At 38.9% G+C, this 25,224-nt stretch overlaps 1 protein-coding gene across 4 annotated transcripts in view; it reads right to left on the bottom strand.

Annotated features, from left to right (window-relative positions):
• The window catches only part of Mtmr2 (myotubularin related protein 2), a 57,205-nt gene that overhangs the window by 5,945 nt on the left and 26,036 nt on the right, over positions 1 to 25,224 (bottom strand). For 3 of the 4 annotated variants that reach the window (XM_021173112.2, XM_021173113.3, XM_029481116.2), the window contains 10 exons: positions 20,923 to 21,028; positions 15,409 to 15,484; positions 12,674 to 12,768; positions 12,197 to 12,307; positions 9,316 to 9,417; positions 8,147 to 8,230; positions 5,960 to 6,109; positions 5,193 to 5,381; positions 1,587 to 1,772; positions 849 to 1,055 (listed from right to left, as the gene is read on the bottom strand). In XM_021173112.2, the coding sequence (XP_021028771.1) occupies positions 849 to 1,055; positions 1,587 to 1,772; positions 5,193 to 5,381; positions 5,960 to 6,109; positions 8,147 to 8,230; positions 9,316 to 9,417; positions 12,197 to 12,307; positions 12,674 to 12,768; positions 15,409 to 15,484; positions 20,923 to 21,028 (1,306 nt within the window). Of the gene's footprint in view, positions 1 to 848; positions 1,056 to 1,586; positions 1,773 to 5,192; positions 5,382 to 5,959; positions 6,110 to 8,146; positions 8,231 to 9,315; positions 9,418 to 12,196; positions 12,308 to 12,673; positions 12,769 to 15,408; positions 15,485 to 18,658; positions 18,764 to 20,922; positions 21,029 to 25,224 lie in introns of all 4 variants that reach the window. The other variant, XM_029481117.2, reaches the window with a different exon arrangement.

Below are 25,224 nucleotides of genomic sequence, written 5' to 3'. Positions count from 1 at the left end.
TGGGAGCTAGTATTTTTTGTACAAAGGACAAAAACAGATTTTTTTTTTTTCTGGATTCCACAACCTCTAAGAAACCATGATCTGCTAAGTTTTGACAGATCTCAAAGCATCCTTAATTCTCCAAAAAGGCTACTAAAAATACTGTCTACCTACATTGGAAAGGAAAATTTTTCTGACCCCAGATTTTTTTTACACGATTATTTTAGTTCCAAATTACTTCAGACCTTGATCTATATTGTTAATACTACTTTATATAACTGAATTAGTATCTAAACCACTCATTTTTCATACAAGCCCAAAGGGAAAGCTAGCTTCATTTAGAGGGACAGCTGAATTTCTAGGCAGCAATCACAGAAAAGACAAGGTCGGACACCTAATAAACGTGCTACTCTGGGTTCAGACTGCATTAAGAATATACTAACACTTTACCAAATATAGGACTTTTATGACTTCACTTGCTTAGGAAATGGCCAAATTTATACCTTGCACAAGATGCATGTGGAACATTAAAAATGAAGGCTCAGGATGGCTCAGCGAGAAGAGTGTTTGCCACAAGAACGTCAGACCTGAGTTTGGTCTGAACACCTAAGTTACAGTTGGGCATAATACGCATGCCTATAATGCCAGCATGCAGAGACTGAAATGCAGGTCTCTTAGTTTTGCTGGCTAGCCAGCCGACCCCAAATCTGTGTGCCCTCCAGGGTTAGTGAGGGACCATGTCTCTACATAAGAGTAAAGTAGAAAGTAACTGAGGAAGCAAACTGACCGCCCCTGAGCTGCACACGAATGCACATGCCCATGTGAGCACACAACGACCAACCCCAGGAAAATGAAGGTTCTTTACTCACTAGTTGGAATCTATGTCCAAAGCTCAGCCATTCTTTCTCCACAAGGACTTCAAATCCTCGTATGGTTCGGTAGTATCCATCCAACATGAGCATGGCCAGGGAAGTGAGCTGAGCTGTGCGATCCCATCCATCGCTGCAGTGCACCACCACAGATGTCTTCCCAGACTCGACCTTGTCAGCAATCCTAAGAGCCCCTGCAAGAATGAGCTGAAAACAAGTTTTAAAATGAAAGTTTAAAAAAAAAAGTTAAACACTTCTTAAAAGAAGAAACTAATGCAGTTTTGTTAGATATATGACAACCTGTATAGATTGAGAATATGTCAGTCACATGGAAAGAAGTATCAATCAACAGTAAAAAGGCGGCAGGTGCCGAGGCTCATGCCTATAATCCCAAGAGTCTGAGGTTGAGGACTGCCTGGAACTTGCCTCAAAAACAGGAAAATAACTGAGAAACATCATATTAAATGGGGCTGGGGTTGAGGATGTAGGAGCCTGGAATTGGAGACAACGTGGGAAGACATGGGAAGTGAAAGGCACTATCATCTGGAGGGTGGATAGAATGCAGACGGATGGGAAAGAGGAAGACAAGCAGCAGAAACGCACACACAGCATAGGATGCAGCTACTTTAGACCTGAGTGTGCACACTGTCACTCAGGAGGCCTTCCTACTAAGTTCAGTTACAAGAGCCAAGGTAGACAAAGGGATGGAGACTTTGAGAAAGAGTAGTAAATACACACCTTAATGTGTTCCAGCCAGTGTGTAGATTCTAAGTTAGACAACCAGTGAGTTTCCTCAATGTTGGGGTACACTATCTCCTTAAGCTTCCGTAATGATTCTCTCATAACATGGATATTATGAATATCCAGAAAAACGAGTTCTGCATTTTGATAGGCATCTTCACTTTCATAACCTCCCCCCTTTGCCTGCAAAAGAGGGTACATACAAAATCATAAATGAGTGCATAGCCATCTTTACATATCCATGACAAAGTTCCACAAAATACCTAAAGTGTACAAAATAAGACCACTGCTGCACAGCAAGCAACCCTGTGGGAAGCGTGGGTAGCGCGGGCCACCTGGAAGAAACACTTACACTATTTCTGAAACAGCCTGTGCTAGGCCTATGAGGCCAGTACATTAGTTATGTATGTGTCATCCCTAAGTATGTCAGCATTTTAAAGAAAGCTTCCTCTGAGCATATCAATCTTATCCATAACTTAACAAAAATTTTCCTTCAAATTTACTGAAATAATTATAAATTCTCTATAAAATAATCCCATACTGGTCTACCCAAGCTGTTTCTTTTCACATCATTTCACATATAATTCAAACAACAAAACTTATTGTAGCCACGATGATCTCCGAGTGAGCGTTCTGTGGCTGTGACAAATGCTTGAGGGATATCTCGGAGGGGGGTTTACTTCCCTTCCAGTTCCTGTTTCACTGGCAGGCCCCACGCTTCTGCACTGTGGTGCTCACCATGGGAAAGAGCATGGCAGAGGAAAACCATTCTCCCAGGTCAGCCAGGAGAAGGAGAAGAGGAGGGGCAGCCCAAGTAGCCTGAGCCCCAGCCAACCTTCTGTACTCTACAACTTTCCAAAATCTAAAGTTTGACACAAAAAATGCATTAACTCATTGGTCAAGTCAGAGCTTTTATTTCTCAAAATGTCCTCATGGATACACTAGCTCTTTCCAACCAAGTTGACAAGATTAGCAGCAATCATAGTTTGCTTACACTATACGCAGTTAATTCATTTTAAATTTAAAAAGGTATAAAACACAATCCCACTGATACTACTATCCTCAAATCTATTTTAAAAAGAAAAAGAAAAAGAAAAAGAAAAAGAAAAAGAAAAAGAAAGAAAATAAATGCTTTTCAAATCAAGCTATAGCAGGGAAAGAGAACTAATTTCCCCAAGTTTAATATTACATTTTATGTTAAAAATTCCATCTTTCCTAACTGATATATAATCAATCACACTTCATGGAGCCTTAACAAAAACAAGTAAGGACACTAGAGCAACTACACTAATGTGATCATGACTGATACCTGAGTTCAACTCCAAACTAATTTTAAAAATTGGTCAGATTTCTAGTCTACAGAGTAATATATATTCAAGACTGTCACAAAACTTAATGTCAAATGTCAATAGTACTTGTTAACGATGACAAATTCTGAAGAGCGTGAAGGACGTGATGGTTTAACATGGTAGTGTTGTATACTTGCTCCCTAGCTGTTAGGACTATTTAAAAGGTTGCTGGAGGACGTTTACCATGTGAGGCCTCACTAGAGGAAGCAGGTCTCCCAGCATGCCTCAGGGAATAAGTAGCATGTGCTCAGAGCACCAGCTACTGCTACAGGATATAAAAAGTCACCAACAAAGTAACTCTAAAACTCAGGATAGAGAAACTTGCAAAGCAATTTTGTTGCAACAAATTTCAGAGAATGTAGTAGCTACTATACAGTCCCATCACAGAACCAGGAAGAAATACTTCAGAACACATATGGCAGTAGCTACTTTATAAACTACAGAAACAGGATGGGAAGAAATACTCCAGAACCCACAGCCAGGATGGGCTGCAAATACACTAAATGCTCACATTCTCCATTAAGCATTTTTTTAAGGCATCTAGATGATAAACCAGAAAGCATGAAAATCATTTAAAACTGAACTCTGTGATTAGCTACTTTACTAAGTCTTAGAATACCACGTATGGGGCAGTGCAGGAAAGACTGCCAAAAGCCCCAAAGGTTGACTGCCATCAGTGAATGGGAAGCAACATTGTGCAATGGATACGATGATCTTAACCCAAGCCAACCTAAGTAACTTGGACCCAAGGGTCAGCAGTAGCCCACAGAACGAATGGAACCTAAATCTGAGCAAACTTCAGGTTCATCTCAGATTTGGGGACAAAATACAACCAATCCACTATGATGTAGTCAGGTAGCATGGAAGGAAAGGCTGAATAGGCAAGAGGAGCCCACAGATAAGACTCCTAAGACACTCTGAGCATGGTATTCTGGGATATGAGTGGAAACTGTGAAGTGAAGAGATGCACACCTGTGTAACAGCATAAAGATTGTGTGAGGAATGCAGGGCAAGAAGAGTGGTCACTCCAGGACAGATGGGGGCTCCATGGGGTCTGGAGCAGTTACAACGGAAACTCATCTAGGTGTGGAAACTTCTCCTCCTACACTTGCTGCCACAGAGTACATACGTGGTGCTAAAGATTTTCCCAGACTGAGGAGCGCACAGGCAAACACAAGACCACCAACACTGCCTACCATAGCTGCTGCCTTCTAGTCCTTTTTCCTCAGAGAGCTAAGTCTGACTACTGCTTTTATTAAGTGTGCAGAATTTAGAGAGGAAAATCAGCACTTGCTGGAGAATTCATTTGGCTATAAGGTTCCTTTATGCATCATTTTCTATAAAATATCAAGAAGGATGGCGTAAAGAAAGAAGACTGTTGGTGAGGAGGAGCGGTGTGTTCAACGATATGAAGATAAAATCATGATAAAGCCTGTCTGTGGGGGATGTTTGCTTGATATTTGGAGTACAGATGTAATTCAAATGATGCATAAAGTTTTATGAGTCTGCTTTTGAAAATTGTAATTTTTGGCATTCAAATTATTAAATACTCACTGAATGACAGAACTCTGCATTACAAAATCTTTAAGGATGAACTTGGAGTTTTAGCCTCAATGCAGTCTATCAGTTTAACTGACAAGAAGGGAATAATAAAGTCATCACGCCTTACAGCTTGTACTGATGCTGGGCAGCAAGACCCATCTGGTCTCCTTTAAAAGGACCACTTGCAAAGCATACCTGGGACTCTGAAGGCCCTCAAAAAGCTATGCAGATGCAGAATGAGGACCATGCTCATGATCTAAGGGAGATCACTCAAGCGTCACTCCCACAGGAGGACAAAAACGTCTAAGTACAGTTCAGTGTGACTAGCTATCAGAGATTAAGGTGACAAAAATTTTCATTGACGTAATAAAAATGTGTTGATTTGAAAAAGTATTCCATTTTACTTCAAACATTTGTGCACAACTACACAGGTTTGGAAATATAAACAAAATTTAATGATTCTAAAGGTTTAGGGGTGTGTTAAAAGCATTTTGCTATTTGCTTAGCAAACCGCATTAAATAATTTTTCTTAAATACAGATGAAATGCAGTCTTGGAAAGGCTAGAAATGAATTTAATTAAGCTCGCATAATCAACTCGGCACAATATGATCTCTGTCATTACCTATGTTGGTCTGACCACTATTTTACAGACAAACTCAGCTGACTTGAGTCACACCACACTAGTGACAACTAATTAAAAGAAAACCTTACCTTATTGGCAACAGCATTGACACTTGGCCGAGCATCAAAGATAAATATTTTGTGAGACTGGGCATTGGAGTCCATGATGGCCTGAAGGTACTTCTCATCCTCTTTGCTGCGCTTCCCGCTCACTCCAACCATGGGCTGGCTGCAGCGAGTGACTGTGGCTTGACTTTCAGGATGAATCCAGGATAAAACCTTCATGAAAGGACATGGTGACATACACCTACTGTGTCCCTGCTTCCAAGCCTCCTAGAGAGCAATCTCTATACAGATGCCTGGCAGAACAAGCTCAGGACCCTTCAGGGTACCAGGAAAACATACCACCCTCATTTCTAGCCAACTCTGCTTTAGAGAGCATTACCTAATTCCTAATCAGACATTGTTATCAAACTCACTGATTATTGAGAAGTCTTGTCTTAAGAAGTACATTAAAACAGAGCTCAATAAACCCTGCTTGATTTTTTTATTACTATATCAATAAAACTGTAAAGTCCTCAGAATCTATGCATTTGCAACTAAAATCATTTCATCTGCTCTTTTGAGATAGTTATATATGATAAAATGTAGTTTCCTACTTTCTTGGACTCACCATAACTAAAGAATATATTAAGATATAGAATGATAACCAATACACAGAGCAAATGTCTAAGTTATGCTGTCTAAGGCAGCAATACTGTTTTAACTTCAAAGTTTAACTTGGTATGTAATATCTACATATAAATGCTGTGGCTTATCACCTTGGACCTGTGGATATACCTACTCAGCCTACTTACTGGGATCCGGCCCCGTGACCTAAAGGATGCCACTCTCTTTAGCTCCTCATCAGGAATGTTTGCTGGCACAACCAAGAGGGCAGGATAAGTGTCACAGAGTTCATAGCGTTCATTTATCTTTGTTATTCTCCAGCTTTCATTTGGAATTCCCTATACATGACATAAAACACAAGACAACCTGTGAGTTAAAAATATAACAGACACTAGGACAGTAGCCACCTAAGCCAGTTTCACCTATCTCTACCACCCACATCTTAAAACTGTTCAAATAGTGATGGCCAGGATTTTACGAAGACACATTTTAATGTGGGATTTGCAGTTACATGGCACCAGATGTAGTATTAGTAAGCCTGTTAGTTCATTAGATACTAAGAGAGTGTGCATGTGAGCCTGTGCTAGGCACATCTCGGGGAGGGAGGGAGGGAACAGACAGATAGCAGTAGCTGCTCTCCCAGGTCTCACAGGAGCCCTCAGGCCATGATTAGACTGATTTTGCTGCTGTATAGAGATAGGTATACATGCTTTAAAACTTTCTCTGGTTGCTAACACTCTGTCAGGAAATGTTTTTATTTCACTTCCATTTCTGCAGGATATAATTGCTGGTAAATAGTTACCAAGTAGAATAGTTAATTACAACCAGGTCACACAATCCTCTAGCTTCCGCTTTTGAAAAACAACCTGCCAGTCAAACTTTTGCTTTAAAAGATAATAATAAAAAGAAATCTACTGCTACTACTATTATTACAACTACCACCACCACCCATCACCACCACCACTACTACTACTACTATTATTATTATTATTATTATCATCATTATTATTATTGTGGGAGGTGGGCAGGAAGAGTAAAGGCAGGTACCATAGCCCACCTAGAGGCCAGAAGAGTTATGTGCAGCTGGTTTTCAGCCTCCATCTCGATGTGCATTTGGGGGATTAACTCTGGTCTCCAGGCTTGTGTGCCATCTCACCAGCCCAAGATAATCTACTTCTTCTAGCTACCTTTAACATTTTGTGGGTTTGATGTTCTACAGTTACTCTATGTCTATGTGTGAACTTCTTTATAGTAATCTTATATTAACTCATGTTATTCACTGTACAAACTGGTTAGCTTTCATTACTCAGACTACCTATTGAAACATAGTTTTGCTTGCATTGTGTGACTTCAAATCCTACCTTCCACAATAATACCTATGTTATCATGGACAGATTGCTTAACCTTCCCATGCTTCAGTTCACCCATGCTATGCAGATATTTAGTATCTTTACACCATATGTTTACCACATGGTTTAGTAAATAAAACCAGTATGCAAAATGTTAGTAACACACAGAGCACACGCTAAGCAAATTCTTCTCTTAGCCTCCCTTCATTCACTCATTCAACAGACACAGTCTATGACAGAGCAGGCACTGCTAATCCTGATGATATTATCAGTGAGAAAACTAATCAGTACCTTCCCTATTGGAGCACAAGCAATAACAATACCATAACAGATGATTCCTTCAAAAAGACAGAAGAGCCTCAACAAAGAAAACCACATGTGCCATTAATAAATACTCATCAAGTGTAAATGCATCCAAGTGGAGTGGGAGCTAGCTGAGAAGCTATCAACAGTAATTAAACTTTGATCTATATGAGGCAGGGAGACAGAGCTCAGTAGGAGAGTTTGCCCAGCACATGTGAAACCATGAACTCAATCCCTACAAGCACCCACACAAACACCAAGTCAAGAAGTAAAGTAAGGGTACTAACTAAGGTAAGTCAGATGCTGCCCTTAGCATAAGGGAATGTATCTCTCTAGCCTCTGTGAAGAGTGGAACTCAAATTAGAAGCAGTACAGTTACTGCTTTATTTCATAAATTATAGAATGCCTAAAATGAGAAAAACAAAATGAATATTACGACATATAAGAACATTTAAGTTTACACATACTGATCCCATTTTCAACTTTATAGTGAACAAACATTTTTTTAAACAAACTGATACTTATAAGCTAGATAAAGACTCATAAAGGATCACTAGTGTATTCTAAAAAGCAACTCAAAGGAAATGAAAAGAAACCCACCAAACCAGATTAGCTTCCAGTTAAAACAAAACGAAGAGACACTGAAAAGAACTCCTTACTTTGATCAACTGTCTGTCATGAAAATAACATAGAACACAAAAGCTGGAAGAGAAAAGCACGTACCTGCCTTCTGTACTCTAGAAGGGGGTCATACAGTTTCCACCCATTTTCAGGGAATACTTCTTTATACTCAAAAGCAAAAAGAGGCTACAAAATAAACAGCAGTTAAAAAAGACATTTAAGAAAGTATTGAATCAGAAATATGTCCCTAGAGTACTTCTGTTTTGATTTACTTATTTGCAAGAATATTTTCTATTGTCCCTTTTAAATAGTTTTTTTATGACTGAAATTACTATTTTATTTACAACACTAAATATCTTAATTATGCTTTAAAAAGTACAGAAAACACAAGGTCCACTTATAAAATTTACCAAATGCTAACCTATTTCTTTTAAATATTTTGGTACCTTTTGTAGGTTTCACTCTAAGTAATAAATGGCATCTCCAAGAAGGTGCTTTCCAACAGAAATAACTGGTCCAACACTAGAAAGCAGCAGTGAGTGGCTCTAAAGTCCATACTATATGCTCTAATACATTGAACAAGCTTTTTATACATTGGCATATAAGCTTTTTAAACATGTAACTAGAAAAAAAAAAAAAAAAACAACAACATGGTGTTTAAAAAAATAACTGCAACTCAAGTGAGGAATCCAGTGTTAATTCCAGTGCTGGGTTAATTCCCTGCCATCTCCATTCTGGCTCTAACATGGGAATGAATATGGCTGCCATGGAGGTGAAATGCTATCATGCAGTTGAGAGAATCTAGCACAGCTAAAATACTCACTAGTAACTGTCCCAAACTCCTAGTCCTAATGCCAGCTCCCACCCAGGGAGACTTCACACTCTAATGAAGACTACATAAAGCTTTTATCATAGAAACATCCAATAAAAAAATTACATAAGCCAAGATGGTGATACAGGCTGAAATCCAGACCTCATGGAGCTGTGGCAACAGAAGCCAGCCTTGTCTCAAATAAAGACACATAAACAAAACCACTCTGTGGTACAGCAGTTGCCTAGCATGTGTGAAGCCCTGGGTTCAATCTCTAGTTCGCTCCTTCCTCCTCCGAAATCAACATGTACTTATAGAATGTCATTACTGAAATGGACCTTGGACACAAGATAACTTCTATCTAAGTGCCAAATCAGGAACATAAAAGGGAGAATCTGGACAACTTAGCTGAGTCTGTCCACACTAATAAGTACAATACAGATTATAGAGAAACATTTACCAAGCCATTAGACACAGGAAATGCATATTTCATTAGATTCTCAAATATGGATCTTCTTGTTCGCCCCTCCGGTTTATGAGCAAATCGTAAGTTCCTGATATCCTAGAAAAGATATAGTATCTAATTAAATCACTTTGTTCCATTTTAATGAATAAATGAGGTTACGTGGAAATGTTGGGTAAAGGGAAGATCTGCATTTACAATACAAAAACAGTTCCTGCAAGCAAAAAAAATGATGGTTCACTGGGAGCGAAGAAACCCAGAATACTCTACTACATGGCAGAGAATCCTCCTGTGCTCCCCTGCTCAGCAGGGCCAAAGGAGAAGGAAATGACATAAGTACTGGCACACGCCCACTATCAACATTTGTTTTTTCTGGGCAGGAGAGATGGCACAGTAGGTAAAGTGCTTGCCTCAAAAGCATAGGACCATACAATTCCCAGAACCTAATTTTTAAAAATAAAAACCACAATCAGCTGTTATTATATTTCCATCATGTAGAGAGATCATTTCTTATTCATTCTTGCTTCCTAAGGCTCACTTCATGTCTCTTCTGCTAGACAGGACTAAACTGCCTTTCCCTTCCTGCACTTCAGTGACTTGCCTACTAGCTGGCTATCAGCGCCCAGACTCAGCCTCCACCGGATCTCAGGGACTCTCACGTGTGTACTCAGCCGTTTCCCATGCTCAGGCAGTGACATTAGTAGTCAAATTTATGCTGGCTCACTGCATCTAGTAAAACAGAAGTCTCCATTTTTATTTCAGTATTTTAACCTAGGCAAAAGTTGAATTTACTTTGTTACAATCTCATTATTATTGAGATTAGGCCGTGTCCTACTCTGGTACTCAGTACTGTACAATATGAAATATATACTTATAAATAGTTTTGCTTGTTTTTAATGACACTCCATTTTACAAGCAATTTTAGACTTCATTCCAGGAATGAAAGATGACTGCAGCCGGGTGGTAGTGGTACACGCCTTTAATCCCAGCACTTGGGAGGCAGAGGCAGGCAGATTTCTGAGTTCGAGGAGAGTGAGTTCCAGAACAGCCTAGGCTACACAGAAATCCTGTCTTGGAAAGAAAGAAAAAGAAAGAAAGAAAGAAAGAAAGAAAGAAAGAAAGAAAGAAAGAAAGAAAGAAGGAAGGAAGGAAGGAAGGAAGGAAGGAAGGAAGGAAGGAAGGAAGGAAGGAAGGAAGGAAGAAAGAAAGAAAGAAAGAAAGAAAGAAAGAAAGAAAGAAAGAAAGAAAGAAAGAAAGAAAGAAAGAAAGATGACTGCATCGAGGAGAGCACCCAGAAATGATATTATGTGTCACACACCACCCATCCACCCAGCACCCAGAAATGATACTGTGTCACACACCACCCATCCACCCCATAGAGAAGGATCAATGGTTTATTTCTGAGAATAGAAAGACACTACTCTATGTTCACTGTGTTGAATCGATACTGCAAGGGCACATGGTGGATTGAAATCCTAGACTATGGAAAATACAACTCCCTCATCTGGACCCCATAGCTCCCTTATCATCTGAAACCTGGTGTGTCAACAACTAAGAACTCCCCGACTGCTCTTGAAGCTCTGGTTGAGCTAGCCTACTCAAATGCCTGACTGCCTGTGTGCTCTCCCATCTGAATCTAACTGGTCACCCCTTGCTTCAGACTCGCTTCCTGTGCTGGCTGGCCTCACGCCTAGTGGTAGCTTGCTCCCTCCAGCACTGGTCTGACTTACTACCTATAGACACAGACTCTCTTCACAGACTTATGAAGCTCCTAAAATCCACTGTGGCCTCTATAACTGGTGTCCACTCTGCGATCCATCTATATGCCAAGCAATATATAGAAGCATTTACTATGTGACTTGAGAGTTCATATTAGCAATTAAGACTAGACTAAAAGAACCTTCAGCCAGGCTACAAGGTTGGTGTGGCTGTATGACACAGTGCTGTCAATGAAACCACAAAACGTGAATGTAGTGCCATTCAATAATTCTCACGTCAGAAATATACAAATGTGTTCTTCTGATTTAGGGCATAGAACACCCCTGATAATTTTGAAAAACCACACACAGAGGCAATATATAGTGTACTTTCAATAACAATAAAATAGCTTATTGCAAATTTGAGCCAAATGAGTTTCAACTGTACCACTCTGTGAAAATACACATATGTGTATACTGTGGCCCCCTGTAAACATCTTTATGACTAGTAAAGACATTCCCATCACCTCTTTGGTTAACCTCTCTCCAGCAAAGACCCAACTATAATGGTACAGGTCCACACAAAAACATCTACAACTATTTCAAAAGTCAGCCTGCCCAAAACTTTATGTACTATTTCTTGCTAAAGAGAAATGACACTACTATATACATAGATAACAGCCATTACACTTAGAATCTTCTTGACATAAAGAAACTAGCAGTTATTAAGTCAGTAATTTTCACATGCGATCCAACAAACTCTTAAGATTAACACATGCAAACATTTTGGATGTTTGGACAGTTACACAAACTGTCTCTTGTACTTAGGGCACTGAGAGAATGAGACAGAAGTCATGTGGTCTAGAATTGAGATGTATACAGGCCAGGCGGTGGCAGCACACATCCCAGAAGGCAGAGGTGGACAGGTCTATGAGTTGGAGGCCAGGCTGCTCAGAGCAAGTTCCAGGACAGAGACTTTGTCTTAGAACAAACAAAAAGAGATGTGCAAAAAGGTTGATTAGGTATTGGTATGAAGTGCCATGTGACTTAACGGCAAATAATAGTCACCACTATAAGAATACATTTCTACTATATAATCCACTTGTACCCGTTTCCAAGTAAAGGTTCCAGTTAATAGCTTTCTCGAGCAAATATAACCACACCAATATTGTAAAATTTACCTTGCACACAGTTTCCAGGCCATAAGAGTTTTCACCTCGGCTAGATGCACCACCAATCTTTTCTACTCTACTTATCACTCCAAGAGAAGCATCTAGAACAAATGGGGGGTCCTGCAAGATGAAAAGAAAACACACAACTTACAATTAAAAACCTGCAAAGTGCTTGAATAACATGAACAGGACCATGGATTCAATCTCTGACACCTGTTTCCCCAAAATGTTAAAAAATCTTCACCAGAAATTCTTCAGTCAATGCTTTCCGGCAGTGAACTGGAAGTGGGGGAGCACACCGTTAGCCTTAGAGGCTGAGGCAGGAAGACTTCTGAGTTTGAGTCGAGCTTGGTCCCATAGCAAGTTATAGGACAGCTATGACTACATAATTATTATGTCTCAATAATAAGTAAGTCAATTAACCAGAAGTAAGCAAACATCCCAAACACAAATATACAGACAGAAGCAAATCCCAAGAAGCCTCACCCGCTCCATGCTCTTGAAATATAATCTGTAATTTGTGACAGTCAGCGTTCCTCGTACAGCACCAGTGAATGGACATATGTAAGTCACATCTTTGGCTGAAAAGACAAAATGGCCATAGTTAACTTGACACTATGTGCTATTGAAAACAGATTACACATTTTATAAAATTAATTTGCTTGGCTAATTGTAACAAATCACAGAATAAATGAGGTAAAAAAAAAAAAAAAACAATCCTTCAGAGGCTTAATCCAAACTTCCAACTGTATCTTAATCTAAGAACTATGGTAGCCCTGGCTGTCCTGGAACTCACTCTGCAGATCAGGCTGGCCTTGAACTAAAGACATCAGCCTGCTTCTGCCTCCCAATTGTCGGAATTAAAGGCTTGCACCACCACCACCTAGCTAATGCGGGGGTTATAAATTCCCTCCATGTCATTATTAGGGCAAAATATCAGATTTCCCCAAAGTAACGCAGGTCAATTCTGAAGAGCCACAAGATGCTACCAACTTCCAAGGGAGTCTGGGGAGGCAAAAACCTACACAATCTCTAAGACACTAGAACTTCCTGACTTTGGTTTCATATTAATCAATTTGAAGGGCTGACTATGTCATATGGGATTTGAAATGAGACCAATCTTTTAACAGCTGTTCTAAACTCCACATCCCCTAGGAAGTGTGAGGTACATTTTCTTAATCGATTTCCAATGCATGTTTCATTTAGAAATTTCTGAAATTAAAGAAGCCCATCACTATATAAAGACAGATTTTGTTTCTGTTATGCTCTTGTAGCTTAATTTATAAAGTTTTATCAGTGTCACTGAAATGGTTCTGGATGATGTCAGACCCCATTTTCTTCTGCAGGAAAAGCAGCTGGTACTCTTCTCCTACAGCCACCATGGCATGTCCTTCTTGTGCTGGCCCACTCCCAGAAAAGGAGAGAAGACGCAAGCAATCACCACTACCAACAGCTGTCTCTGCTTTGTTCTATACCCTCCCTCACTGCAGAGAGAGAGAGACTTTTAGCTGGCTCACACCAGGGAGAAAAAGAGACTGACTAGCAGCACCTTGAACAGAGTAAAGGGCAGAACCAGCCCACACTGGTCACCTAGTACTTACTTTATGAAGTACTTTTTACCTGTGTATGTGTAACAGCCTCAATCAGATGTGTGTGTGTGTGTTTGTGTGTGTGTATCTCAGATATATTATGTATGTATATATGTATATGTATGTATATATATATGAATATATTTGCTAATAACTTAGATGAGAATATCAATGTGCAGAAAAGTAAAATGAACTGTTCAGCATTCCAGAACCAATAATTATTATAAGACAAACCCAGTTCTCCTGGCTAAAAACATGAATATTAGGCTATCTCTTAGCAAAGCTAACCCACTAACAGAGCATAGTCTGCTTAGTGTCTGACTCCTTCATTAAAGTTGAGTAACTGAAGTATGGGAAAACCAGGCCCTAATTCCCACAGCATTCATTGAATGCTTCTACTACCATTTGGGCTTCTTATTACATTTATTTATTTGTATGCGTATATGGGCATGTATATGCTATGGCCATAACACTCATGAGGTTTATCATTATTAACCGTGTCCACTTCAAGTCCTTCCTAGTATCTTTTCATTAATATACTCAAATACCTCCAAGTGTTGTAAGCAAGAGAACAGTTAAAAAAAGAAAAGAAGCAGAGGTAGCGAACCCCTGAAGGTGAAAATGCAAGATAAAGAGTGAATCTGAGGCTAAGAACATTTGGAATAGGATGCATGGGAGAGTTAGGCCTGGTTCAGAGACAGAGGTACTTGTTTGCAAGCAGGAAGGTGGAGGCTCAGGTTGAAACACACATTTGTACTCATGAACCCATAGGTGGGTAAACAGACTAATGAGGTATAACCAATTGAAAGAATAAGCAATAAAGAAACCTAGTCCCAGAGCATGGGTTGTGGGTGAAGTCCCAGAGCATGCTGATAGTGAAGGAAAGTGGCCAATGGAAGATTATTTGTAAGTCTACACACTGTAATGGAAGTGGCAAGGGCACTGATCTTAGAATAGCAGAAAGAAACCATTATGGGCTGAGCTGTGGTTTTATTAGCTAAAAAGCTCCCAATGCTATAGTTTCCTCATCCACCAAAGCAAGCGAGTGTCTTTCCTACAGTATTACCCTAAGCATCGTTACGGCAACTATTCCCATCACAGCATCCACAGTGGTAATGTATGAAAGACGCTTACTTTATTTAGCTAAGAAACCACTTTCTTCACCCCCCAATGTTTTACTCCTTAATCTACCAATATTTGTTTTGTGAACAAGCATAATAAAACAAAAACACCAAGTACAGCTTTCCTGATTACTGACTGCACTAGGCTGCTAACCTTGTTTACACACACTGGTCCTTGTTCTGCAATGAACATCAAAGACTTCATCAAAAAATAACCTGAACTTATTCAAGGAAGAAAGTTACAAAAAGTGAAAATAAGATGCTGTACTTTAATAAAAATCACTTGTTTAATGTTTTTAGCTAGCCAACACAGTGGCTAAATGATGTAATTCAAATAATAAAACTGCTCTTCACGGATTTCAGCAACAATTTAAAGAGAATAACATTGAATTTGTACATTTCCCAACATCCAGACAGGAACACTCCCAACAGCTCTGGGTCTCGGCTTGCAGAACACAGGCTGGACACTACAGGAGAATGAACAGCTGTGCAGACAAAAAATATTACAGACCCATATCTTTAATGTTCTCTCCTGGAAGCAGGGCTGGTTCCTCCATTTCTGCTAACTTGTTTGCCTCCCTCAGGACCTGGATGGGGATATGCAAGAAACAAACACTTTTTATTCAAAGGCTATTTTTGTTTCATTCAAATTTCATTTTAGACTATTTTTTATTTGAAATTATAATCTTACTACACTAACTTTAAATCAAATTATAGAAACTTCAGTATTGCCACATACAACTTGAAACTGCCATTTTTCTAAAGTATTTCCTGAATGCCTAAGAATTATAAAATCTTGCATTCACTAAAAAACTGCATATTTTCACAACAAACCCTAAAACAGCATAAATAAAAAGTAAGTTTTTAATCCTCATTTCATAGGTAAGGAAAAATAGGTCCAAGTGGCAGTGAACTTGCTTAGTCCCAAAGCCTGGGTCCCACAATAATAGTAGGAAAGTGCAAAGCCCACCGCGCTTCCAATGAAGCATGCCGCGAGTGCAGAGCACATTCACAGTCAGCAACACGAGATCCTGTGTGCATTTACTATTTGGAGAACTCTTAGGCGACAGCAGTAAATAACCTTACTAAAGAGAGGACTATTAAGTTAAATCCTTACCCTCAGAAACATGCTCCACTTTTCCAATAAGCAGATACAGAATCAAGGTCATGCTGTCAGATGCCTCCTAAATAGTGGTGTGCACAAAGGTGCCAGGATTGCCCCCTTGGCCAGAGATGCTACTAAATGCAGTGTGCTCAGTGACTAATGTAGTCAAAGTGCTGAGAATTAGTCACATAGAGCCATTAGCCCTAAAGGGTACCTATACCCCACCCTGCCAGTCATGTGCCCCCCCCCCCCCACACACACACATGGCTCAGGGAACACTGCATAAGAGTGGGAAGAGGAATGCAAGAGATGAAAAATGGAAAGGAATGCTCTGGTAAGCTCTCCTGAACATGACATGACATGGTCACTACACTGGTCAACTCACCATAGCTGTGCTTATCTGTGTAAGAAAAGCCGCCAGAGAGAATAAGGGAAGGGAACATGAAGTGAAGGATGACTTGCTGTGGCAGTGAGTTAACAGAAACCAGGGTGGAAGGGTGTGTGTGTGTAAGAGAATATGACCAAGATCCATTGTTTATACATCAAAGAATTAATCAAAAAAGAAGAGAAAAAAGGAAAACAGGATCCTTTGGGAAAAAATAATTATAATGTTAGGACCAGGGCAAGGTATTGGATGAGCATCTCACAGTGCATAGAGTAAAGAACATTCAAATATCACCAAGGGTGTGAGACTTATGCAAGATCTTCCCACTGGGAGCTTCTACAGTGAGAGCACCAGTCACCCTAAAGTGTACATTAATATTCATAGGCCCACTATGAAGTAAATAGCAAAGTAACTAACTGTACAAGGGAAGGCAGGGAAGAACATCTCACATTAATAACACCAAAGAATGTGCGCAGATGTTCTGTCCCAGGTCAGCTCTCACAGTGGTAGCAGGCACAGCTCTCAAGGATGGGCTGTAAGGAACAACTTCTTCTCAAGATTAAATATAACAAGACAGAATATTCTACCTTAAGTAAACTGAGCACCTCAACCAGTAAGTAGTCAAGGTGAACTCTATGGTGAAGAGCCATGGTGACAGAATATAACCTTGACAAGGCTGAGACTTCATCTCTGAGGTCCTTCCTCAACCTGCAACCCAGTTTGACAATAAGCAAAATGGTATATATTTTACAGAGTATCAGGTCAGCTTCATCAAAGTGAGAATCACTGGGAACAAGAGTCTTAGAACTGTCACAGTATTGGGAATGCCTTATTGACACTACTGTCAAATGTTCTGGGTAAGATCCTGTAGCACAGAGAACACTGAGTTAAACTATGCAGATATGAATCAAAGGCAGACTTTAGTAATGGGAATAAGTACTAGTTCACTACATCTCTCTCTCTCTCTCTCTCTCTCTCTCTCTCTCTCTCTCTCTCACACACACACACACACACACACACACACACACGCAGATACACACAAACTAGACTAGAGTAGACTAATAGCATAAGACACTATATATGACCTATATGGGAACTCTTTACTAACAGTCAAACAGTTTTTCTTTAACTTTAAACTAATCTAAAATTAAGCTGACCTAATAAGAATCATAAATAATAACATTTGATGTTATTGATGAACACTCTGGCCTCATTATGAGCAATTGTGAGCCCGTCACTTATTATTTATGACATATATGGTATACAATGAAAGAAGCGTTTATGCCAGTGGTCCTCAACCTTCCTAATGTTGCCCTTTAATACACTTCTCCATAGTGTGGTGACCTCAACGATAAAGTTACTTTTGCTGCTACTTCATGACTGTAATTCTGCTACTGTTATGACCCATGATGTAAACGCAAAGGTTGAGAACTGCTATGCGATGGTGACAGTAGAGGTAAATTTTGTTTTTAACTAAAAAAACCTACATTTTGAACCAACTCTGTTTTTAAGTAGTAAGAGCTGACTACAAGCAGACCAAAACAGTTTAAAATTAAGCTTATGTCCTACTTTAGTTTAACCCAAGAATAGACAAAAATAGATACGAGCCACATATTTGTTAGCATTCATAAGGAGAGCAGCAAGACTTCCACCCACTGTTACTAGCACCAAGTAACACCTGAATGCTCGTGTTCTTCCAATGCTAACCATGAAGACACTGTGAATAGGACAGTGCACACACACAGACTATGAAGATAAGCCCTGGAGCAGAGATATGTCTTTAACCCAATATTACACATAAGATAACAACAAGTATTTTAAAACCTTTATAGATTCCTAAACTGTCTTCATGTATTTATTAAAATGAAAAAGATAACAGTCTCAATAATTCTCAAAAATTCTCAACAACAAAGCACTTCATTAATGAAGATATTTATATTCTCCTATAAATATAAATGCCTAAATGAAACCAGAAAGAATATGCTGCAAACACTTGAACCTAGTCTTCCCATCTTTCAGAACCTTGAAAATGAATGTCTACTATTTAAAAAGAAACTCTGAAGAAAGGGTAGAATTAATATCATAAAATAATGCATTTTCCATCATTCATGGGTAAGTGGTTGAAGAAAAGCAGATGAATCCACAAATATACAGTGCTTCACTCATGTGGTTAATTTTGTAGAAGACAGACATAAATTCAAAAAGTGGAATACTTTTAAAGATACTGAGATGTGTAGGGATGATCCATCACCTAGCACTTATGTGACTTACCTATAGAATTGGATTCAACAGGATAGAACACTGGTGTGATGGCTAATCTTGGCTGTCAACTTGACTATGTCTGGCATCAACTAAAACCCAAGCAGCTGGGCACTCCTGTGAGGGATTTTCTTGATTAGATCATTGAAAGTGGGAAGACCTACCCTTTATCTGAGCCACACCTTCTCTGGCAGCCTACATAAAAGGACATGGAAGAAGGAAGCTTTTGCTTTTTGCCTGCTTGTTCTCACTCTTGCTGGCAAGTTTATCTATTCTGATGATGAGACAGTCTTTCACTGTTGTTAAAATCTACTTTTTCAAGATTCTAACACAGACTGAAGACAGCAGTTCTCTACAAATTCTCTGGAATCCCAGTACCAGATAGGGACTGTTGAAGACATTCAGTCTTATAGATTGCACAGCTACCAGATTCTTTGCCTTTCCATCAGGAGGTAGCCAGCATTGGACTACTAGTATCATAGCCTGTAAGACACTCTCATAAATCCCTTTATACATACATTTTCATCCTATCAATTCTGTTCATTTAGAGAACTCTGACTAATACAGTAATACAGCAATACAGTAAAGTACAGTACAATATTAGCTATGAGACTATGGACATACTAATCTGAGACATTATGTGGAATTGAAAAAGCTACAAGTCTTCTAAGAGATCATTTAAGTGCAGCACTTGGAGTAATGGTTGGCTATAATGCATTTTCAATGAATGTTAGCTATTATTCCCTGTTACTACAGAATTAATCAGGAAAACCATATCATAAAAGAAATATTATCTTGGACAAAATATTTAAAAGTACTAACTTAAGGAATGAAATCATTCACCTTTTAAAATAGTAAATAAACATTCAAATTTACTGGCCTTATCTAGAATAGTGTCTTAGTTAGAGTTGTACTGCTGTGAAAGACACCGTGACCAAGGCAACTGCTATAAGAATAATTGAGGCTGGCTTACAGGTTCAGAGGTGCAGTTCATTATCATCAAGGTGGATGCATGGCAGCACCCAAGCAAGCATGGTGCAGGCAGAGCTGAGAATTCTACATCTTCATCTGAAGGCTGCTAGTGGAAGACTACTGGCTTCCAGGCATCTTAGGATGAGGGTCTAAAAGCCCATGCCCACAGTGACACACCTATACCAATAGAGCCACACCTTCTAATAGTGCCATTCCCTGGGACAAGCATATACAGACCATCACAAGAAATGAGTGTGATTGGGTGATCACAAAAGAACTCGCACAATATGTACTTACAGATAAGTGGATATTAGCCCAGAAATTTAGAATACCCAAGATATAAGATACAATTTGCTAAACGCATAAAACTCAAGAAGAACAAAGACCAAAGTGTGGACACTTTGCCCCTTTTTAGAATTGGGAACAAAACACCCATGGACGGAGTTACAGAGACAAAGTTTGGAGCTGAGACGAAAAGATGGACCATCTAGAAACTGCCATATCCGGGGATCCATCCCATAATCAGCTCCCAAATGCTGACACCATTGCATACACTAGCAAGATTTTGATAAAAGGACCCAGATATGGCTGTCTCTTGTGAGACTATGCTGGGGCCTGGCAAACACAGAAGTGGATGCTCACAGTCAGCTATTGGATGGATCACAGGGCCCCCAATGGAAGAGCTAGGGAAAGTACTCAAGGAGCTGAAGGGATCTGCAATCCTATAGGTGGAACAACAATATGAACTAACCAATACACTCCCCCCACCGGAGCTCGTGTCTCTAGCTGCATATGAATGAGAAGATGGCCTAGTCGGCCATCAGTGGAAAGAGAGGCCCATTGATCATGCAAACTTTATATGCCTCAGTACAGGGGAACGCCAGGGCCAAGAAGTGGGAGTGGGTGGGTAGGGGAGTGGGTGGGGGAGCATGTGGGGGACTTTTGGGATAGCATTGGAAATGTAAATGAAATAAATACCCAATAAAAAATATGAAAAAAAAGGTAAATAGTGTATATAATGATGATATCAAAAGGGTGTATCTTTTGGCTCAAAATATTTGTTATGGATAATCCTGTATATATTAATTGTGATTAATCACTTAATGAATAATTTAACTAAAGGATGATTGTTAACCAATTATAAAAGTAACTATGATAATAAAAGCAATGAAAATAAAAAAAATGAGTGTGAGCTTTGAGGATTTTCTGTTATCACCTACTTCATTACTATAGGTTCTACTGATAGTGCTAGGAAGATACTGAACAGTACAGATATCCTAAGTATGTTCAGGCAATATACATACCCTCAAATCAGGAGAAAAGTTGTCTGTAGAAGTTGAAATAGAATCTGATGATATAGCAGAAGCTGATTTGGTATGCACCGAGTTCTCTGAATGAGAAGTGGAAGCACTACAAAAGATAAAAACACAGTATGTTTGGAAAATGAAGCTTTGCAGAACAATTTTAAGTGTTTGATTTATAACTCCAATAGTTTTGGCAACTTGCATTGTCAGCAGATTCTGGGTTGCCTCTTCAATGACTTCTAGAAAGACAGAAAAAAAAATGAAGATTCTGTTTTTTAAGAGTCAAAAACATAATTTGGATGAGCTTCTTCCTTTTATCCATGCATTTATTTATTTGTTCATCTAAAGGACATCCATGGAGAGGGGCTGGTGAGATGGCTCAGCAAATAGGTCAAATAGAAAAATTAAGGTCATTTGTGGCTGATGCAGCCATGAATTTATGAAGAAGAGAGAGATCTGTTAGAGCAATGGATTAGCATTCCTCCAACTTGAGAGACAAACCATAAAATAAAAGATGTTCCTGATTAATGTATCATAAAATGTTATCAAGAACAGTCTGAGACTGTCCAAATAGTCCATAAACCAGACACAGCAGAGGCAACCTCTCCAACTTTATTTGGGGGAGCCACTGCTGAAAATCCACCAACAACCTTACCACTAAGATGGTTGGTTGACCAACCAGTTTGGGTAGAGCAAAGGCCTATGACAAATGAAAAATTCCAGGCATTGGAACAGGTAGTCCAAGAGCAACTGAAGGGTCAACACATAGCAGAGACCACCAGCCCTTGGAACGTTCCTGTATTTGCCATTAAAAACAAATCTATCAAATGGAGAATGTTGATGAATCTAAAAGTAATCAGCAAAATCATTCCAGCTTGGAATCTCATGGCCTTCCTTGTTACCCAAGGAATGGCCTATCATAGAGATCGATTTAAAAGACTGCCTTTTCACAATTTCTTCACAGGAACAAGATAAAGATATGCTTTCATAGTGCCCACATTTAACCACTCTATGCCAACCAAAAGGTACCATTGGAGAGCCAATATTTCACAAGAAATATTGAATACCTTATGACAATATTTGGTGCAATAGCCATTAGAAATAATTTGTAAGTAGTTTCCTCAATCCATAATTTACCATATGCATGATATCTTACTGGCTGATTCATACATAAATACCTTTGAAAAATGTTTAATGAAATAAAGAGAATTTTGACTTGCTAGGGATTACAAATTGCTCCTTAAAAGAATACAAAGAGGAGATTCTACTAATTACCTAAGATGTAAAATAAGTCTATAAAAGATCTGACCATAGAAGATACAAGTTGGAAAAGTCCAATTAAGAACTCTTAGTGATTTTCAAAAGTTGTTGGGAGACATTAATTGGCTAAGGTCCACAAATAGATTAACTACTCAAGAGCTAAAAACCTTACAAGGTGATAAAACCTAAATAGTCCAAGAAAATTATCAGCTGAAGCTAAAAAAGAATTGACTTTGATAAGAAATTACAAGATGAACATATCGATCATCTTAATCCAAAGATGTCCTGTATCTTGGTAATTTTGCTTTCTACTCATTCTCCCACAGGAATCTTTACACAGAGAGATTATATCTTAATATTTTTAGTACCAAACAGAATAAAAATTTAAAAACCTATATAGAAAAGGTTTCTGGATTGATTCTGAAAGGAAAAATGAAATTTGGACAATTATAATTGTGGAATCTTTTACTAATGCTGAGATAACTTCATTATGGGCAGAAAATGAATGCTGGCAAAGAGTCTGAAGTAATCTTCAGGGGAGAAATTAACAACAAATACCCAAAATGCAAGCAACTTCTATTTATATAAAGAACTACTTGGCCCCTGATAAAATAAAGGGATTCCAATTTCTGCATTTTATACTGATGCAAATAAATCGGGAAAAGCAGGCTATAGGTCAGAACAAAAGCAAGTAAAATGGCTCAGAAACTTTACGATTCAGTTCAAAAATCAGAGTCATATGAGTTCTTATGGTATTATTAGATTGTGCAGAATATTAACTGACTCACAATATGCAGAAAGTTGTTTTGCATACAGAAACTGCTGAACTTATTCAGGATGATTGCGAATTCACTTCACTACTTAGTCAACTATAAGTTACAAGAAACAGAAACTATCTGCTGTATATCACACAGATCCGATCCCATATGGGTAGACCAGGCCCTCTCGCACAGAACCATAGTGAAATGGATCAACTGTTAGTAGTTGCTGGAGGCTTCACAATTCCATGAGAAACGCCATCTTAACAGCAAAGGGTTAAAAAGGACTTTTCTATCACCTGACAACAAGCCAAGGAAATAATAAGAAAAAAACTCTATTACCTGACAGAGTAACCCAAAAGGTACCCAAGGGTTTTGGCAAATGGATGTGTCTCATTTTTGCATAGTTTGGAAAATTAAAATATGTACACCATGCCAAAGATACATATTCAGGACTTCAATGGGCAACTGCTTTAAATTCTGAAAAACCTGATTCAGTAATTACACACTTATTAGAAGTTGTGGCAATTATGGGAATGCCTATACAAATTAAGACTGATAATGTTCCAGCATATGTCTCCAGTAAAATGAAACAATTTTTTTTTTTTTTTTCGAGACAGAGTTTCTCTGTATAGCCCTGGCTGTCCTGGAACTCACTCTGTAGACCAGGCTAGCCTCGAACTCAGAAACCCGCCTGCCTCTGCCTCCCAAGTGCTGGGATTAAAGGCGTGCGCCACCACTGCTCAGCTTGAAACAATTTTTTACATATTATAATATAAAGCATATCACAGATACCACACAATCTGACTGGACAAGCAGCTATGGAGAGATCCAATTATACTTTGTTTTCTGTTTTTGTTTTTTGTTTTTGTTTCTCTGTGTAGTCCTGGCTGTCCTGGAACTCACTCTGTAGACCAGGCTGGCCTCAAACTCAGAAATCCGATTGCCTCTGCCTCCCAAGTGCTGGGATTAAAGGTGTGTGCCACCACCGCCCAGCTCTAATTATACTTTAAAAGAGATGCCTAACAAACAAAAATGAGTAACAAAACCCCACAGAGATAGATTACATAGTGCTTTACATACTTAAAATTTTTTTGAATGTGAGTGAACAAAAAATAACAGCTGCTAAGACACTGGATTATGGAAAACCTGATAAAGTAAATCTTCCTGTTTATATTAAGGGATGTCCTAACCTCAGAATGGAAGGCAGGTAATGAATTGTACTGGGGAAAAGGTTTTGTGTTTATTTCTACAAGAAAAAAAAGCTACAGATTCCTTTCAAAGTGATAAAAATCAGATTTGACAGGGGAAGACTTCTGAAGATCTTGGCTACAGACAGGAAGAAAGAAGTCAGAAAGACCAACAAAGCAAGTAACTTGTATTACTGATCCCTCTGCATGGGAACAGTTCTGAGACTGGCTGAAACATAAAAATGTCTCCAGAAAGGACTTCAGCTATGCCTAGCCAATAAATCTTGTTGGCTATAGAGTCCTCATGACTTATTATTACATGCCATCCTTTGTTATAGAGTCCAAACTAACTTATAAAGAAACACAGATGCCTAACCTGCTCAGACAGAAAGCACAGAATCCTCTTTGGCTGAACTGTACACATTGCACATTCCATCCATATGTTAATGCAGAAATGTATATTACCTGTCAAGGTTGTGCTCACAGAGATAAATAACCAAAATAGCAGCCCTGAAAAGATTCACCTTGAGGATGTTAGGATACTGAGACATATATTCCAGCATCCTGCTTCATCCTATCTCAGACTGCTTCAATAATATTTCCTCAAAAATCTGCATCCAGAACAACTTCTACATGACTTGTTAGATCATCCAACATTACAGACTGTTCCAGTCAAGACTTGAGTTAAACCCTGAACTTTCTCAACAAGCAGGGCTGACAACAAATGCTACAGCTATAGCTTCCTTAAGACTGACCTACATTTCAATTTTTTTGGGGGTGGCATCAAAATGAAAATAATGCCCCAAATCACCAGAAAACAATTTTTAAAGAATGATGCCTCCACTCCCAAAAGGTGAGGTGGATGTTGTTTTGGTCGTTAAATAGATGATGAATGTCACCATTTAAAGGAGTTGGATACAAGTTGTTAATAGTCTTAGGGAGGAAACAAAATGAAGAAGGATTCAGGGATTTTTTTTTTCTTTTTCTTCCCTCTATCCTTTCTCTCCCATCTAGTGTTGGGGAAGAAAGGGGGGAGAAGGGATGAAAGAAAAGGGGGAATATACAAATAATAAGACAAAAGGGTAGGTTATTGA

The sequence above is a fragment of the Mus caroli genome, unplaced genomic scaffold (assembly GCF_978045245.1).
Source record: "Mus caroli unplaced genomic scaffold, Mus_caroli_1 scaffold_11, whole genome shotgun sequence".
Lineage (NCBI taxonomy): Eukaryota > Metazoa > Chordata > Mammalia > Rodentia > Muridae > Mus > Mus caroli.
The sequence above is the reverse complement of the archived record's forward strand: the minus strand, read 5'-3'. Positions and strand labels throughout refer to the sequence as shown.